This window comes from Coffea arabica, chromosome 5e (assembly GCF_036785885.1).
Source record: "Coffea arabica cultivar ET-39 chromosome 5e, Coffea Arabica ET-39 HiFi, whole genome shotgun sequence".
Lineage (NCBI taxonomy): Eukaryota > Viridiplantae > Streptophyta > Magnoliopsida > Gentianales > Rubiaceae > Coffea > Coffea arabica.
Window position 1 is genome coordinate 40090175 of NC_092318.1, and position 19825 is coordinate 40109999.

Here is a 19825-nt window from a genome sequence, read left to right on the forward strand (position 1 = left end):
TGATTGACTTTTTCTTAAAAGTTAGGTCCTTCTATTACGTGCACTTAGTAGATTGGATAAAAGGTACTATCAAATTCTTTAATTATCACTAAACCTCAATTCGAAATTTGAAAGAAATATTACTAATCGGTTTCAAAAGTTCCACTCTTCTTGTGCTGACATATGAAATAAGAAAAGAAAAAAGAGTCACTTTAGTGTAGCTACGTGGATACAACTAATATTGTACAAGTGGATGCTCCATGAATCGGGTTCGAAATGAACATTGAGCTGGATATGAGTTTCAATTTTAAGCTTGATTTTCCACTCGATGCAATATTTTGACTTTCGTTATGCTCGAAAATTTGATTGACTATTTCTTAAAGGTTCGGTCCTTTTATTACGTGCACTTAGGAGATTGGATAAGTTACTAGATCTTATATGTTTAATAGGTTCTCCAATTTTCTAGTATGATGACGATCTTGAAAGTGCAAAATCATGAAAATGTCAAACCTTCATCATTTAAACCGAATCTTCAGCCATGAATTCTTCTTGTTTTCATCATTAAATTTTCAGGATTATATGCTTTAGAACATCATCATAAGGTACCACAGGGTATTCTTAAAGATTCTAATGTAAAACAATAACAAAGATTTCCTTCTCTTTCTTTTCCTCCTCCAATCCTCTCTCCCTCACCCACAGCAAGAAAGCATATATTATGGCCTACTACTTAGTAGTGTAGTGGGTGGGTCCCTCCTTAGATTGCTTTCGGACCAATTTAACTGTTAATTCTCGTGCTTAGTCTAATTAAGTGTGTGTGAGTTTATTTCAGTTTCTGAAAAAAACTTAGTAGTGTAGTGGGGATTTTTAGGTTGGTCATCGCTTAAGTTCGAATATGGGGAAAGAGAATGTTAGTTCCTTTTCATTCTCGATAAACCCTTTTTCTTTAAGTTCTTTTTTAATTAAAAAAATCTATTCTTCTTTTCCCTTTTTTGGGCCTGATAATTGTAATTAATATATGAAAATAAAAATTATTTCCATTTGATAATTTGAGCATATATGAAATTAAAACACTAATAGGCCCTAGAAGAACGCACTATATTATAATTACTAAACATAATAAATATCTAAACTAGATGCAAGAATTTTAAGAACAACATGAACGTGTAGGCCGAAAATATACATATGTTGTAAATTTGGGTGATTTCGATAAGGAAAATACTGAATGAGATATGAATCCTATACCATAATTTCTTAACACGAATGAAAAATAATATAAATAAAAAAGAAATGCTAAAAAATTAATTTTAACATTAAAATTGCAATGAAATGCCAACAAGCACATGGTTCACTAAAACTGATAACATAAACGAGGATTTACGCGAGTAGCTCTATTGTGACCGGTTTCTTGAAAAAACAAAGATCAACAACCTTGTAAAATGTAAATATGTTCAAAAACTTGATATATTTTTGAAAAGCAAGCACGAAAGTGGAATTGGTCATTAATAAATAGGTAGACGTTTCTTTCCTTGAGGTCTCTCTAAATTAATGCTTGTCCTATGATGTGTCCACTTTACCAAAAGAAGAAGAATTTAAGAAATGCAAATCAGTTCGACAAAATTGTGAAGATACTTGTATGTATTGCAAACACAAGTAGTGGGACAGTTTATTGACATTTTGGACAACGAAAATTATTGGAAATTTCAATCCAATTAAAATGCGAAAGACTTTGCCGGATTTTACGGTAAATTACATATAATCCCCCTAGATTTTTATATTACTATATGATCTCCTTTAGATCTTAAAATATCCGCATAAACCCCTATTGTTTAGTGTAATATGAAAAATAGACGGAAAGCGCCAATGTTATAGTGATTGAACCAGGTGTGCTCCAAAAATGCGTTTGGTGAATTAATAATATCCACTTAATGCTTCCACAGTTTACATGAACTAGCATTTTGGCCCGTGCTATACATGAGTTTATATTTCAATTCAAAATAATAATACATATTTATATATTGTAATATAGGATAAAATATATGACAAAGACTAAAAAGTTATACTAAATTTATAATATAGATTTCTAATTTATAGCCATATATATATCCATACATCAAAATTTATAATATAAACACATAAATTATGACTAATTTATTTTCCACAATTTTAGAAAAAATTTTCTCCTGTCTTGTAGCCCTAAAATTGTTGAGGGCTTTTAAAATAATGTTTTTCATAGATTTTAATATAGATTAAAAATATTTTTGTAAGCTGCGTTTTTAGAATTATTAGAAACTATCATTATTTTGGTTCTGTCTTACTTGTCATGACTATCCATTGTCTCATATGACCTTTGCACCTTCAATCACAGAGCAATTCTTCCTATCTTTTTTACCACCTCTATCATACTCCACAATTCCTTTCTTTCTTTCCTTTTTCTCTATCTAACTTTGTAGTTCATCATCATTTTTCAACTTTTTCCGTTACCTTTTAACTCTTTAGTATTCCATTCATCTCTCTTCTAACTTCTTATCCCCGCCCCCTAATTTGTCACCCCTTTTTCTTCATCATTCTCCCAAACCCTTGGATAGCCCCTCCAACCTCCATCTCTCTCGCCCAACCTCCTCCAATTCCACTTCCCTTATTCCTTTTTTCTTCTTCCACTTGGCTAAAAATAAAATAAAGTAATACTACAAATTTTCATTTAAGATATATTATGCTCTACAAATCTACAATTTTCTCTTATATGCTTATGAGAATTTTATGTACACATATGTATATACTATGTTGTGTTTGTGTCGGGATTTTCTTTTTTAAATAATAGTAATTATAGTTGGCATTTCCTATCTCTATTGGCCCAAGAGTCTTAATTTCTCTTTTTTTTTTTATTGAAAACATAATTTAACATATTGCCAATGTTACACTACTATAAAGTAAATTTGGCGGGTAAAATATAAAATGAAAATTCAATGCAAAAAGTATAAAAAAAATCAAATTTAGTTATTTTTCATATTAATTTTGAATTGGCCACACACAAAAATATTGAATTAAATGTTTTCAAATTTTCAAAGGAGAAATTTTGTGGTTGAATCCATATTCAACCTCCAAATTGAGGGGTTAACCTTTGAAGTAAAAGGAAAAATTTCCATAACTTGTAAGTTTATTTTACATTTTAAAATGTACTTATATTTTTACTTTCAAAATAAAATTTGAAACAAAAGAAAATCATGAGTTGCAATTTGGTTTAACATTTTTGCAATATGTTTAATTTTACCTCATATAATATGAAAATCATATAAAATTGAAAATTGAAAATTGAACACAATGGTTGCAAGAATTGGCATTTGAAAGAATTGGCATTTGAAATGCAAATGAAAACTTGATAATATCTTACAATACCCCTGACAACTACACACACATATAGCAGTTACATATTTACATATGAAGAAAACATAAAGAATACATAAAATAATGAATAAGTATCAAATTTGGATCAAATATATACAAATTAAATAGATGTAATTTAGGGTCAAATGTTGTATATTTTTCCATTACTGACGTATTGAATTTTGCAAGCCCATCAAATCCATTACTGACGTATTGAATTTTAGTTGGAGACAATTCAGCTGATGGTTCACGTGCAGGCGACTTGGTTGACTGAATTCTTTTTTTTTGGGTCAAAAACTTGGTTGACTGAATTGCTAAAGTAAAGTCATCCTATAGAATACTCGTTTTCGTGGCGTGTACAACTTTCATGATCCCTCAACCAAAACATTGGATTAGTCTGGCCCGGAAATATAATTCGTTGAATTTTGGATATCTACTGTGTCAGTAAAAAAAAAAGAAAACCAAATAAAACTCTATTTTACAACTGTAATTTATGGATTTTTAGCCTTTTTTTCTTTTGATGCCTGCCTTTGAAATGATCTCCAGAAAATTGTTGTTCCACTTCCATTATTACATGCTTTGTTTCCTTAGCTTCCATACCACACTCACTAGCCCCGTTAATTTTCTTGCGCCTTACTGTGGAAACGCTACATACAACCCTAACAGTGCGACCGGCAGCATTTACAGAACCAATCTAAATTTCGTGCTTGACGCCCTATCTTCAAATGCATCTCGAACAGGCACCAATGGCTTCTAACACGGTCTAATGCTGCAGGCACCCTTGTCAATATGATCGAAAATCCAGCACAGACATGGAATTGGCCATTAAGAAATGGGTAGACGTTTCTTTCCTCTAAATTAATGCTTGTCTTATGATTTGTCCACTTCACCAAACACAAGGAACCGTAGAGAATTAAAAGTAGCGTGACAGTTTATTGGCATTTTTGACAATGAAAATTATTAGAAAGTTTCAGTCCTATTAAAATGTGACAGACTGTTGTAAATTACACATAACCTCCCTTGGTTTTTCATTGACACATGATTCCCTTTAAATTTCAAAATGTCCACATAACGCCCTATGATTTCATGGGATACAATAAATAGACAGAAAACACCAATGGCTATAGTGATTGAACAGAAGTGCTCCAAAAATGCATGGGACGAAATAATGATATATACTTAATATCCCGTTTGATTTGTATGAATATCCATTTTAATCCTTTGTAAATTTTGCATTTATTCACATAATTCTCCTATAGTTTTATGTAAGATGGTCTGGTCATTGTTTGAATTAATGTTTAACTAAATGTAATACTGGTATTTCAAATAAATATATTTTAGAGGTTATTTTTCCATCAAATTTTCACTTTATATGAAACCATAGAAAGTTTATATGGATATTCGTACATATTAATAGAGTCATGTGACAATGAATGAATCCACGGGGCTGTGCATCATTTCCCCTTTGAACTATATTTAGAGAACTCTTTCTTAAAACCAGTGTTGAACTACTATATAGAGATTCAATTTGGGTCAACTTTTTTTTTTTTTAAAATTTAGGTCGAATTTATTCTTTAGAGCATTAGTAGAAGTACAATTATCCTCCACAATAAAGTTGTTTTGATGTTTTTAGCATCCTCAAATTTCCAGTTCCACCAAAATCCTTTAATGGCGTATAGAAGTTATAGTTACAGACTAGTCATCCGATGGCTCATGTCCAGGAAACTAGTGATAGGGTGCATTTTAGGGGGTATTTTGGGTATTAATGTACTTTTATTCGACTAAATATTTCTAGTAATTGAGTGAATTTTACTAATATTTTATTTTGGTGTCAATTGCAGGACTGAATGCTGAAAAGTGCTTAAAATTAAATTTTAGAGGATTTGTCGTACGTGGGACCGCTTGAGAAGCTGAAGAAATCTAATTGGGCGAGAGTTAGTTTGTCGCCTGGCTTAGGTTTTTTGCGAGGCTATGCTTTTAAAGGGAGATGGGCCGCAGCTTTGAGAAAGGCATCTGAGGAGACAAGAGCCTCCATTCTTGACTTTGTATTGCTTATCATCTTTTGTTGACCTTGGAAAGTGGGACCATTGCAATTGTCTTCCAATCTTGCTTTGACTGAAATTGAAGGGAGAAAAAAAGGGAATCTCTCGTATGTTTTGCAATGTTTTCAGAACCGGACCGGACCGGCCGGTTGGACCGCGAACCGGCCATGTCACCGGTTCGGTCTAATGCTAAAGCCGGAAGTTCATGGAGAACCGTTGAAATCCGGACGAACCGGAAGAACCGTGTGAACCGTTAAGAACCGTGAACCGGCGGTTTTTTAAATTCTTCAACAAAATATCAAGAATGGTGTAGCTAAGATTCGAACCTGGGTCTCCAAGTTTAAATATGACAATCTTACCGCTAGACTGTACTTAAGTTTGTTGAGAATTCTACTTGACTAAAAAATATATTAAAACATCAAGTTCTTCTCTTATTTTTTTTTTCAATTTTTTCTTCTTAACCATTTTTAACCCAAATATCCACAACAAGATTTTCTCAAGTCTTCACCATTATTATCAGGTTATTATCTTTAGCAGATTGTAAACAAGTTGAAAATTTCAACTTTTCTTGTTTTCCAACATTTTAGTAAGTTTAATTTTTTTCTTTTCAAGGTTTTTTTCTATATTATTATCTTTAGTTGATTTTTTGCATTTTCTTCTTTTTCCCCTCAATTTTCATATGTTTCCCTCATTTTTGTTTTATTTTTATTCGATTAATTAAGGATGAAATTTTTGCAAAAGTAGTGCACATCCATGTAGGAATTGGGTAGGAATTACAAATACTAACATTGGGTTGGTCAAAAATATGGTAGTTGGCACATAATCGAAGCTATTGATAATTGAATTTAAAATAATTAATGGTATAGAATCATTGAATTTAATATAACATGTTAATTAATAATGTTTAGTAGCAATTAATTTTTTATGTGTTTAACTGTATATTTGTTTTTCAAAAATTTTTAGTTTTTTTTAGTTTGAGCAATTAGATTTATATTTTTATAATAAAATTTTAACTTTTTCAGCTTAAGTTGATGAAATTGTGAAGGTGGTGTGGTTGCTTATCATGCCACTGATAAAAGTTTGCTATTCAAATAGTTTGTCTTAACTTGAACTCTTTTATATATGAATTTTTTTAAGGGTTGTAAAAGAATTTCAATATTTAATTTATTTATTTTTTGTGTTTTTATTTGTGATAATTGGTGCACATTTGGATTGTATCTATTTATGTTTATAATGAATTTATGAAAACTTGTGGTGAATTATGATATTTTAATTATATTTATCATTCCATGTTTTGTGTATAACTTTTAGAAAATTTATTATTATCATAACTTAAATTAAGTTATGTTGGTAAAGTTCAAGTGTAGAATGAAACCTGCTTAGTACTTAACACTAAAAAAAAAAAAAAAAAAAAAAAAAAAAAAAAAAAAAAAAACAGTGAACCTTTGAACCGGCCGGTTGGACCGGTCGGACCGGTCGAACCGCGAACCGGCCATCTCTCCGGTTCACTGACCGGTCCGAGTTTAAAAACATTGATGTTTTGTGAGAGACCCTTAAGAGCCACTATTGTTGACTAGTATTAGGAGACTTGGTTTTTGTTTTGACTGGCAATAGTTTTCAAAAAAGAATTCTTGAGCTTTCGAAATGAGGGGGCGGCAGATGAGGAGTTAGAGAGTCACTTAGGTTTTCCTTTCTTTGAGGGGAGAACCGTGACTCCTAGGAAGGGGCAGCCGCTTGGTTCTCTAGGCCGCGGAGTAGTTCTTTTACTATCGGACGGAATTTGAGAGACAAGAATTGTAAGCTTCGAATAGCCTTTCCGCGTGGGTTGTTCTCCATTAATGGAGAACTAGTTTCTTAATTCTAGTCAAGGAACAATTTAAGATTTGGTTCTGCAATTACTGTGAGATCGAATTTATTTTAATCGCTTCTTCATTTATTGGTATTTATATGATTCCTGTTTTTAATTGTTATAGCTTTTGTATATGATTGATTAGTGCACAATAATTAATTATTCATATAGGTTATTTTGCTGAATAGGGATAATTGAATCCGTAATTGTTCGTTATCTCTATCCCAGTAACAACTGGCGTAATTGGGTTTATGTCAGGGAAACATACGATCTAACTTAAACAAACCCTCGTAGCGTGTTTGTTAGTTAGGATTGGGTCTTTCTAATTCTTAATGCAATCTAAAAATTAAATCCTACGGTCGTACCTAAGGTTGTTTTTGGGTTAGGGAAATAGCTAACGGTCGTACCTTAGCTATCGATAAATTAAGGAAGGGTTGGTTGTTTATCGCGTGCATGACAACTATAACTAATCTATTAATAAATGTGGAATTACCTATGCATCGATGATCAGTGCATGAACCATTTCTGAAGTGTATCATTGGCTAGAGTTTCTCTAATTATTTCTTTTAATTAATTATTTTCAGCATTTAATTTACTTAGTTAGCATTTAATCCAAAAACTCCCCATACTTTGAACTCTAGAAGAAATGAATTATCCCCAGTCCCTGTGAATTCGACCCTACTCACCGCTATATACAAAATCTGTATTTTTCTCGAGTAGGTATTTATTATTATACAGGTTCGGCACCGTCAACTAGCAAAGTGGTTACTCCTGTATCAAACTAAGGCATGAACTCTGGATATTTTACAGCCCAAGATATATCTTACTAATGCAGCAGGCACCATTGTAAATAAATAAGTTAGAAAATTAACTGGCCATCAAACTTGATTTGAAAAGCAGTGGCAGACATAAAATTGGCTGTCAATTGTGGCGAAATGGCTAGATACTTCTGTCCGTGTTGGGGTCCATTTGTATACAGGCAACAAAAGAAACAATTTGATAGACTTTACATGATTTTTCAAGTGTATCTAAAGAGCTCTTTCTCAAAAATAGGATTAATCTAATCTACACCATCAGCATAAAGATTTTATTTATTTATTTATTTAGGTGCAGGCTATATTTGTTAAAAATGAATTCAAAATTTGAGTAAAATTTACGTGTCATGCATCTTATTAGTGTGAAATGGATTTACACTGACAATGTTTAGAAAGAATAATCCAAAGTTAAAACCCAGTAGTGTTGAACGATTCTACTACCAAATAGAGATTGAATTTGGGACGATTAGAGCACTAGCTTTTAGCTTGGTCTCCATTAATCTGTCACAATGACATTGTTCAATATCGTCAGCATCCTCGAATTTTCCACTCCCGTCAAAATCCATAAACGACGTATTCCGACTTGCTAAAATAAAGTCTTCCTAGAGCACACGTTTTCCTGGCCTGTACAACTTTCATGGTCCCTTAACCAATGCTTTGGCTCCTAATTTACCAATCTGGTTTGTAGATTGTTAGCCTTTTATTCTTTTGATGCCTGCCTTTGAAATGATCTCCCGAAAATTGTTGTTCCACTTCCATTATTACATGCTTTGTTTCCTTAGCTTCCATACCACACTCACTAGCCCCGTTAATTTTCTTGCGCCTTACTGTGGAAACGCTACATACAACCCTAACAGCACTACTGGCAGCATTTACAGAACCAATCTGAATTTCGTGCTTGACGCCCTGTCTTCAAATGCATCTCGAACAGACACCAATGGCTTCTATAATTTCAGTACTGGTAATGACCCTTCTAACACGGTCTATGGCCTCCTTCTCTGTCGAGGCGATCTCAGCCCTGATGTTTGCAAAGAATGTGTAGCAAATGCCAGCACAAGAGTATTTCAAGAGTGCCCGAATCAGACGGCTGCTATTGTTTGGTATGATGAGTGCTTGTTGCGTTTTTCTGACCAGACAATCTTCTCCAAGGTTGATTTCGGAGTGAGATTGGCTATGTACAACGTACAAAATGTCACTGAATCGGACTGGTACAACTTCGTATTGCTATTGGGAAATTTGTTGTATAACGCTGCGGATCAGGCTGCAAATCAAACATGGGGCAAAAAGTTTGCTGTTCAACAAGCCAACTTTTCCGCTTTTCAGACGTTGTATGCCCTTACACAGTGCACACCAGATATATCTGGTGATGACTGCAAAGGGTGCCTTGAAAGTGCTATCAGAACCAATCTGAACCTTTGTTGTACTATCAGAGTGGGAGGCAGAGTGCTCTTTCCAAGCTGTAATATTAGGTATGAGCTCTACCGCTTCTACAATAGTGCATCCCCTGCACCACCGCCTATGTCAAACTTACATCCCTTCACTGGCGCTCCTCCTCCTAGTTCCACTAAAGGTATGTTCTGGAGTCTTGCTCTGACCATTTTTTTCCCCTAGTGTTAAAAACAGACTTGATTCTTACAATTTTTTTGTTTTTATTGAATTCTGGATCGAAAATGAAAATGAAAGGGCTATATTCGCATAACTTTATTTAAATCCAAACCTTTAATACATTTATAATTGGTGTGAATGACAGTAGAATTTGTACAAGGAGTAAATTTCAGCATTGGCATATAGTACAAAACAGATTTCAGCATAAGCACATCATACTGATCATGGCACTCATGATTTGTCATATATGGTAGAATTTTAAGTGGACTTATACTTCCTAAGACAGTAATTATCTACATATTTAGCCTTTTTGCAATCATTAGAATGGTAATTAACTATAGAATATATATTGAAATAATAGCGTGGTCGCCATCGTAGAATCCCATAGGTATGATAGCTTGATTTGAGAAACTGGGTGGGGCTTCTCTCCATTACGTTTCTTTTAGTTTTCCTTTTATTTATCCAATTGACGAGGTCTTGCCTTAAACCAAATTTAATAATCTAATTATCTCAAATTCTGCAAGTATATAGTTTGTTTAATGAGTATAGGAGGTATATATATACTAAAAACTCGTAAAAATTTGATTTTTTAATTAAAATTTGGCATTTTAGTCTATTATCATTTTTTTACATAGTTAGTGGTTCTTGGAATTCTGAAGAAGAAGAAAAAAAAAAGAGTTAAAATAGCTTGTTCATCAACAATATATGACAATATAATACAAGATGAGACCGAGAGTGAGTTAGGAAGTGATAAGTAAAATGTACTGTGTTTTTTTACGGCCAACTTATAAGTCAGACCTATTGTGCATGTATTTCCATGAAATTTGACCAAATTACCAATCAGATTTTAAAGTTTGACCATGTTACTAAGTAATGCTAAGTATTGATAATGGGGTGAGAGACTGATAGGATTGCAGGTTAATCATGCTATCATTGCCTAGATCACAAGAAGTAAGCTTGGCCTCATCTGAGCTACAAAAAGCCCTCTATGGTGGCACTTGTAACCTATTTTTGAAACTCCTACCAGCAATCGATTTGATTGAATTCAAGGGTCAATGGGTTCGATCGAATCATACCGGTATTAAAAATCAGATGATGTCATTATGACGTCATAAACTTATATTAATTTTTAAAAATAAAAAATAAAAAATACTATTAATACATTAATTAGGTTCATTTTTACCTCATAGTCCTTGCATCACATCAAATTCTTAAAACACAATTGAGTTACAAATTGAACAAAATGACAAATCAATATCAAATACTTAATACGAATTTTAAATAAAAATTCAACAATCATATTTCAAATTAATTTGTTAACTTTTGTAAAGTTCAAATGCACATGCATGATAAGTCGTAAACAAAATTGACAATTATTTGTACCAAGTACAAAAGCTAAAGTTGCACACGAGAATTATAAAAGAAATTTGCAAGCATAATTGTAATTGTTCAAAACATAAAGGGTCAAAACACAAAATTAGAAAAATTTTAGACTTGGAAGGCAGTTGCCACCTACCTTACCTTTTGCCTTCCTACTCTTCATTCGGTCCAAACCCCTACCCCTCTCCTCATGCACCAGGTGGAAACATTTGCGTCTCTTTCTTCTCCTTCTTCACTTCAACTTTCAAGTTTCAACCTGCGTTTTCCCTTTTTTTTTTTTTGGCTCTTTCCAGTCAACTTCAATCAATGTTATTCGAAAATAGAAATTCACCAAATTAAAAAGGAAAAACAAAAAACACGACATTATCAAATCAGCAGCATGCATCATCACCAAATTACCAGGGGGTTCAATCTCTGCATTCTTTTTTTTTTTTTCCTTTCATTTTGTGATTTTCATTTTTGTTTCTTTTCTTCAAATAGGCAGGATTCCTTCTCTCTTCCTCTATTTTCATTCATTCTTTTTTTTTTTTCATTTAGATCTAGATCTTTAGAAGTTGATAATGAAGATATATTCATAGATCTATCTTCTCTCTTCCTTTTTTGTTATTTTCTCTTAGAACTTTGTGCTTGTGATTTCCAATACATATTACCAAATTGTTGGAGGGATCAAATTAAGGCTCTAAAGAAGAAGAAAATTTTGGAAAAAGAAAAAGAAATTAGCAACGGGAAAAAAAAGCAAAAAAAAAAAAAAGTATAAAACCAATTTGAACGAGTTTCTAACATGCGATTTTTAAAGATGACTCAAACCAAATAACTAACCACTTTCGTTTTGACTGATGGAGTCCACCAATCCGAGTTTTAAAAATAGTGCGTGTAACCATAGAGGTCCAACTACCAGCCCGGTCATCATCAAGCCTTTAAGGCTTGGTGAATTACCATACCTTGCCTCTCATCAATTACCATATTAAAATGTGGACTTGATTCAAAAAATTCAAGCAGGTGTATTACGTAACCGTTTGATTTGGTGATGGTTCAGTCCCTTCCGAATTACCCATGAACCTCTTTAGATCCACTCTTCCCCTAGTGTATCCTAGATTAGGATATACTACAATTTTCTGTCTCCGGAAAAAAAAAAAAACCATAGGGTCCCGGGTCCCTGATAATGCTATGACTGAAAGGGATATGAGCTCTTTTGCATTAGTTAACCTCGAGTCTCCATTGACACATTATACTTTGACTGGTCAACAAAAAGACAAGTTGAATGTTCCAAAATGCCCACCAACATATGACATTGTCCTCGATTCCCGGTTAATGGGCAACGGTAACCTCTTCCTTTCCTCGTTCCTTTATAGCAAACATTTGCCTTTAACCTTTACTTCACTAGTTACTGTTAGGACCGGTGCAAGAGTAAACAAACTAAAGTTAGAACAAAATAGATGATATAACCGACCATATAATGATTAGGCGGTAGACACCAGCCATATAACAATTAAGCGGTAAAACCGACCATATAAAAGGATTATGGCAACTCAATAAAGACAAATAATAAAGCAAATAAAAGACACAGAAGATTTACGTGGTTCGGTCAAATTGACCTATGTCCACGGGCGAGGGAGGAGCAATATTTCTACTATGAAGAAGAAAAACAAAAGCTGTAGGAAAGTGGTTCCTAAGCCAAAATGGCACTTACAAAAGGTTTAGGAAATATTCCTAAACTCAAAACAAGAGAGCCTAAAATATTTGACTATAAATGGGTTAGATGACCCAAAAAACTAATAACGCATATAATAATTTCTTGAGTGGTGCACCCTTCTTCACCACTAAGCCCCCTTATTTATAGGAAGCAAACAAAGGAACTCCTAAAGCTTCTTCCGATGTGGAATGAAAAATTTTTGCCACCAAAGTCAAACCTTGCGGCTCAACAAACCTCTACCTTGGCATAATTTTGAGTCCCACCATCGACACTAGTAAACTTGCTCCACTTTCTCCATATAAGCCCCAACGGGCCATATCACGAACAATGAACACCAATCAAATCCAAGTACTCCTTGAACTTGTAAATTGGAAGAGATTTCGTAAACATATCGGCTGGATTGTTCTTAGTATTGATTTTCTGAATAAGGACTTTTCCTTCAGCAATGATATCCTCGAATGAAGTGATACTTCACATCAATATGTTTCGTCCTCTCATGATATATCTAATCTTTAGTCAAGTGTATGGCACTTTGACTATCACAATGAATAACAGTAACACCTTGATGTAGACTAAGTTCGCTAAATAAACTCTTCAGCCACAAAGCTTCTTTGATTGCTTCGGTCACAGCCATACATTCTGTTTCTATAATAAATAAAGCTACGACAGGTTGTACAGTAGCTTTCCAACTGACAACACAACTGCCAATGCAAAATACATAGCCAGAAAGTGATCTTTTCCTGTCAAGATCCCCAGCGTAGTCTGAGTCTATAAAACCAATCAAAGTGTTATTATTTTTTCCAAACTTCAAACATGTATTTGAAGTACCTCGCAAGTATCTGAGAATCCATTTCATAGCCTGCCAATGTACTTTACTAGGGCAGGACATATATCTGCTAACAACACTGACTGCATGTGAGATATCTGGACGAGTACAAACCATTGCATACATAACATTGCCGACTACATTAGAATAAGGAACCCGTGCCATATATTCTTCCTCTTCATCTGATTGTGGTGATTGAGCAGCAGATAGCCGAAAATGGCTAGCTAGAGGAGTAGATACTGGTTTAGCATCTTTCATGCCAAAACGCTCCAAGACTTTCTCAAGGTAATTTTTCTGGGTCAAGAATAACTTCCCTACTCCTCAATCTCGCTTGATATCCATGCCAAGAATTTTCTTAGCTGCTCCCAAATCTTTCATTTCAAATTCACTATTTAACTGCAATTTCAAAGTGTGAATTTCTGACAAATTCTTGGCAGCAATGAGCATGTCATCAATATAAAGTAACAAATAGATAAAAGAATCATGATCTAACTTCCGGAAGTAAACACAATTATCATACATGCTCCTCAAATAACCACGATCCAACATAAAGGAATCAAACCTTTTATACCACTGTCTTAGAGACTGTTTCAGTCCATATAAGGATTTATTTAACAAGCAAACATGGTCTTTTTTACCTTCAATTTCAAAACCCTGGAATTGCTTCATGTAATTTGTTTTTCATGTTCGCCATGTAAGAAAACTGTCTTAACATCAAGCTGCTCTAACTCCAAATCATACATGGCAACTAAAACAAGTAAAATACGAATAGAGCTATGTTTAACAACAGGTGAGAATACATCATTAAAATCAACACCTTGTACCTGACTATAGCCCTTTGCAACCAATCGTGCTTTATACCTTGCATCTTCAACCCCTGGAACATCTTTCTTTTTCTTGATGACCCACTTGCAACCAATTATTTTCTTATTTGACTGCGACTTTACAAGAACCCAAGTTTCATTCTGATGAAGAAATCATTCATCGTAATCAACCACTTTGTAGAATCATCACAAGAAACTGCTTCTGAATAGATGGAAGGCTCACCAACTGCATCAATTTCTTTTGCAATAGACAAAACATATGCAACTAAATTTGCATATCTTTGTGGTGGTCGAATGTCTCTCCTTGGTCTATCTCTGGTTATGGAATATTTCTCTTTATCAGAACTATCTTCAACAGTAGATTCAACTGCATCTACTGGCACTTGATGAATAGAAGATTTGGTATGAAAAGGATCGGAACTGCCAATATCAAGTTCCACCTGCTTCTGTTTACTATCAGTAGTACAAGGACTAGAAGACTCCTTCTTGGAAGATAACATAAACAACTCATCAAAAGTAACATCTCTACTGATTATAAATTTGGGATCAGGACACCATAATCTGTATCCTTTCATCCAAGAAAAATGTATTTTTTAGCCCTAGGCTCTAATTTTTCATCATTCACGTGCATATATGCTGGACACCCAAAAACTTTTAAATTGGAGTAATCAGCAGGAGTACCTGACAAAATTTTCTCAGGAGTTTTGAAATCAAGAGGTGCAGAAGGAGAATGGTTGACAATATAACAGGCTATATTGATCGCTTCTGTCCAAAAGTCGTTTGTCAACCCTGCATTGGAGATCATATACTATACTCTCTCCAAAAGCGTTCTATTCATACGTTCGGCCACACCATTTTGTTGAGGCGTCATCGTAACAGTGTGATGCCGAACAATTCCTTCATTTTTGCAAAATCTATCAAATTCACCTCCACAAAATTCCATGCCATTATCTGTTCTCAACCGCTTAATATGTTTTCCTATTTCTTTTTCAATCAAATCTTTCCATTGTTTGAAAGTTAAGAAAACATCATTTTTATGTTTAAGAAAATATACTCAAACTTTCCTTGAATAATCATCAATTAAAGTCAACATGTACCTGGTACCATCTTTAGAAGGAGCATGAGAAGGACCCCATAGATCTGAATGAATGTAATCAAGAGTACCTTTTGTCTTGTGAATTGCTGGTAAACTGAAGCTGATTCTTTTCTGCTTCCCAAAAATACAATGTTCACAGAATTCCAATGGCCCGGTACTTTGTCCACAAAGAAGTCCTCTTTTGCTCAGTATGCTCAAGCCTTTTTCGCTCATATGCTCCAAACACATATGCCATAATTTGGTGATGTCTGTATCTGACAAAGATGATGTTAAAACAGCAGCAGCACCTGTAACAGTAGATCCCTGCAAAATATACAAAGTACTATATCTGTGTACCTTCATAACAACAAGAGCTCCTTGAGTGATTTTGAGAACTCCATCTCCACCTGAATACCTGCACCCAATAGACTCAAGAGTGCCCAAAGAGATGAGATTTTTCTTCAAATTTGGAACATGTCTAACATTTGCAAGCGTCCTCATAATACCATCGTATATTTTAATCCGGATTGTGCCTTTGCCAACAACTTTACAAGCGGCGTTGTTACCCATTAAGACAATTCCACCTTCAGTTGATTCATATGTTGAAAACCAGTCCCTATTGGGACACATATGATATGAACAATCCGAATCTAAATTCCACTCATTGTTAGACCTAAAAATATTTTCTTCAGACATCCGAAGCATATACAAACTTTGTTTCAAATATAGCCAATTCTCGACTGTCTTTTTCATATACAAACCTTTCAATTTATCCCACATAACCTTGGCCGAAGTCTCCGTTGCTACCTTCCGCAAAACTTCATCGGAGAGATTTAAGATTATGCTGGGTCTGGCCTTCTTATCTATTTCCGTGAAATTCACATCCTTTACATCTTCTGGTTTGTTCTCGATTATGTGAATCGCTAGATCAACTCCGTCTTGAACAAGAATAGCCTCCATCTTGAGCTGCCACATCCCCAAGTTGACATTTCTGTCGAATTTCTCGACAACCGTCTTTGTTATCGTCATTGTTACTACAAAATCTGTAATTTAAAGTTTGTCTCAAAAAACTGGTCAAACAAATATGTAAGTCTCGTTAGCGGACCCCACAGGGTGAGCGGGCCCCACGGGATGAACGAGCCCCACAAGGTGAGCGGGTCCCACGGATAAACGGACCCACAGGATGAGTGGGCTCCACAAGATGGACGGGCCCCACCAGATGAACCTGTCTTGCAAAATATATCAACCAGATCTGATACCAGTTTGTTTATTCCTGGGCCAGTCTTAATAGTTACAATCAAGGTTTGCAAAATGGGATCCTACGTAGGATCGATTTTAGTTTAATAGGATCGGATCATAGGATTGTAAGTAAGATTCCATAAAAAATTTCCAAATTAACTAAATTAATTAATTTAAAGTTCATATACAGTTTTGTACAACTTTAAAAATATTAAATAAGTAAATGATTTATAAACAAATAACATTTTTTACCTATAGTTTGACAAGAAATAAAGCAACGGAACCCTAAAATGAAAAGAAAAGGTTCGAGCATCTTGTCGCATTAGAAATAAGAAACAACCTATCTTGACGCTTGATAGTAAAAGTATCTAGTACACATATATAGCTGATAGGCATAATTAAAATAAACAATCAAATTAGGGGTTACAAGTACTCGTAGTTGTTTTCGTTGGGCGACTTCTTTTGCCAGAAATTCTTTGAACTTGGACAAGGATGCAAAGACAATAGAGAATTAGAGATGGGAAATTGGCAAAATTCACTACAAGAAAATTGTTCATTAGTGACAACACAAAGTCATCACAAAACATACAAATATCGTCACAAATACCTTTTATTGACTACTTTTTGATCGTCACAAAGTCGTCACTAAATCCCCGTCGGTAAAAGTAAACAGTGACGACCTAAAATGTCGTCACTAAATAGTTCTCATTAGTGACGACTTTAAGTAGAGCATTTTTGACAAAAGATCAAGTCGTCAATAAAACACTTCCAGATTGTCGTCACTAATGACAACTATTTAGTGACGACCTGAAATGTCGTCACTAAATAGTTGTCATTAGTGACAACAATCCGGAAGTGTTTTATTGACGAATTGACCTTTTGTCAAAAATGCTCTACTTAAAGTCGTCACTAAAAAGCACCGAAAGCCATTGTATATAACTATTTTACTGACAACAATTGTCGTCACAAATTTAGCTTAGATTTAGTGACAGTCTCTGTTGTGACAAGGAGTTTTTATTTTCTATTTTGTGACAACTTTTTTTGTCATTAGATAATTTCTCAATAGCTTAATAGTCATAATTTGACCTGTAATCATTGCTAAATCATTGATTTTAAACAAATCATACAAATAAATATGAACGATTGATAACCAAAAGTATTTGCATTAGATTACATGGTAATAATATAGCATTCTCAAATGCCAAATTCAAGTGTACATTACCCAACTAATGCCTACAAAAATAACATTTGTCCAAAATATCACTTGTACATAAGGTACATTTACAAAAGCAATCACAGTTTAAGAAATTGAAGAACATCTAAATGAACCACTCCATGAGCAAAAGGCAATTTTGTCTTCAACATTCTTCAACCATAACCATAGATATCTTCCAAAAGCTAGTATGAATAGCATTTATCTGTCATAAAAGAGTAAAAGAAGTAGGTAAGAGGAGGAGTATAATAATAAAGAACAAGTAATGAGACTTAGATTATTAAGACAAAAATTACAATTCATTAAGAACCTCATATAATTTGGGCCCACATATTACAGCACCAGCAAGAAGTTAGAAATGAGACTTAGTAATGAGACTTAGTTGTTTCACTCGAATAACGAAGAGGAGGCAATTGCATTCTGCGAGTCTTCATCCGTTGAAAACGCTGCAATATTTGCTCAATATTTGAAAACGCTACAATTATGGTCTAAATTCCAGAATTAATCTGTCCAAAAAACCACATAAAATATGCAAACAGAGGACTAAGCTTAAAAGAGTGAAATTAGTTTGATTTTTCCAGATTTTGGGCCACGGTGAACAAAGGGAGACTTGGGGGGCCAGAGTGCAATTTTAGAAAGTTATTTTTGCAAAGCACATTTCTACAATCTGTTCATGCAAGGCTACGGTGAGAATTTATGCAACATCAACCTGCTACCTTCTCTAGTTCACTATCAATTCGAATATGTCACTCACAAACATCAGCTTTTTGAATCAAACAATCGCAAGACACACTCCTAATCACCACCCAAGCCAAATATTACCCTTTTGTTGCAAGATCAAATCAGAAAATCTGGTTTGGTGACAGCTAGCAAAAACAAAGGGGTAGCAGTGGTTTTCAAAATAACAAAACAAAAATGCAGCGAAAATGTTTAACTCTTGTTTGAAGTGCCGAACCAAAACATTCAAGAAAACATGCTAAAGATCAGATCTTGAATTTGAACAAAATACTAAACATGCTAATCCAACACCACTTATCTAATCCACCTTTTCAATATAAGACCAATCAGCAGGTTGGATGGCTGAAACTTGGTGAGCAATTGCAGAAAAAAGAAAACAGCAAAGAGGACTGCAAAAATTTTATTCTGCTGCAGATTTGATGCTCATCAAAATGCAACCAAAATGGCTTAGAGCTCTGCCATAACTTCAAACAAACTCACAAGATAAAAATCTTAGGCACAACCATAATCTTGCAATAAAAACTCAGTATTCACAGCAAAACAGCCTCGCAGATCATCGGATGAAGGAAACTAACAGCTTTCATTCAAAAATGGCAGAAATGAAACAACAATAGCCAAACTGAAAAACATATTCTACTAAAGGGGTGTAGAATCCTTTGAAAAGAACATACAAAGCCATGAGAAACTTTTCTTTTGAGCAACAAATATTCTCTGCAATAATTTTATTCCCAACCGTGGCTTTCTTCTAATTCATCATTTCAAATCTATTGCACAACCACAAGGGAAAAGCAGGGAGCTACAGCATACCATCAAAACCCAACCTCTTGCATAATTGCCAAAAACGTCAACTACCCAACTCTAGTAAACAAAATTTCTGGGATAAGAACACGCAAAATGCAAGCAAAATCGTCTTCAAGCAAGACTGTCGGTTAGGTATTTCGTCAAACACCACATGAGCATAAGAAATTTTAGCTAATCTCTCGCTCAATTGATGTAAAGCAGCACCCAAAATTATCAGAAATCCCAAGAAAATCCAACCAAATCAACACATAAAACACGTATAATCATAAAATTATGGGCCATCAACAGGGGAAACGCAACAACCAAGTCATGGCAGACCCATTTGAAAAACTTTCCAAAACTTGTGATCAAGGAAAAAAAATGAA

General features: G+C 34.2%; 1 protein-coding gene and 1 long non-coding RNA gene across 19 annotated transcripts in view; one reads left to right on the plus strand and one right to left on the minus strand.

The window, feature by feature from the left end:
• The first annotated feature begins 8831 nt into the window (after positions 1 to 8831).
• On the plus strand, positions 8832 to 9677 carry LOC140007010 (cysteine-rich receptor-like protein kinase 25). Its single transcript, XM_072049690.1, has one exon. The coding sequence runs from the start codon at positions 8832 to 8834 to the stop codon at positions 9675 to 9677; it is 846 nt and encodes a 281-aa protein (XP_071905791.1).
• Positions 9678 to 17855: 8178 nt separating this feature from the next.
• The window catches only part of LOC113688306 (uncharacterized), a 46208-nt gene continuing 44238 nt past the window's right edge, over positions 17856 to 19825 (minus strand). For 14 of the 18 annotated variants that reach the window (XR_011814261.1, XR_011814244.1, XR_011814259.1 and 11 more), the window contains one exon: positions 17856 to 18126. This is a non-coding gene — a long non-coding RNA (uncharacterized lncRNA). Of the gene's footprint in view, positions 18368 to 19825 lie in introns of all 18 variants that reach the window. The other 4 variants (XR_011814260.1, XR_011814250.1, XR_011814257.1 and 1 more) reach the window with 3 other exon arrangements.

What these genes read in the sequence shown, in the direction of transcription:
- LOC140007010 (XM_072049690.1), top strand. Translation starts at nt 8,832, where the DNA reads ATGCTTTGTTTCCTTAGCTTCCATACCACACTCACTAGCCCCGTTAAT.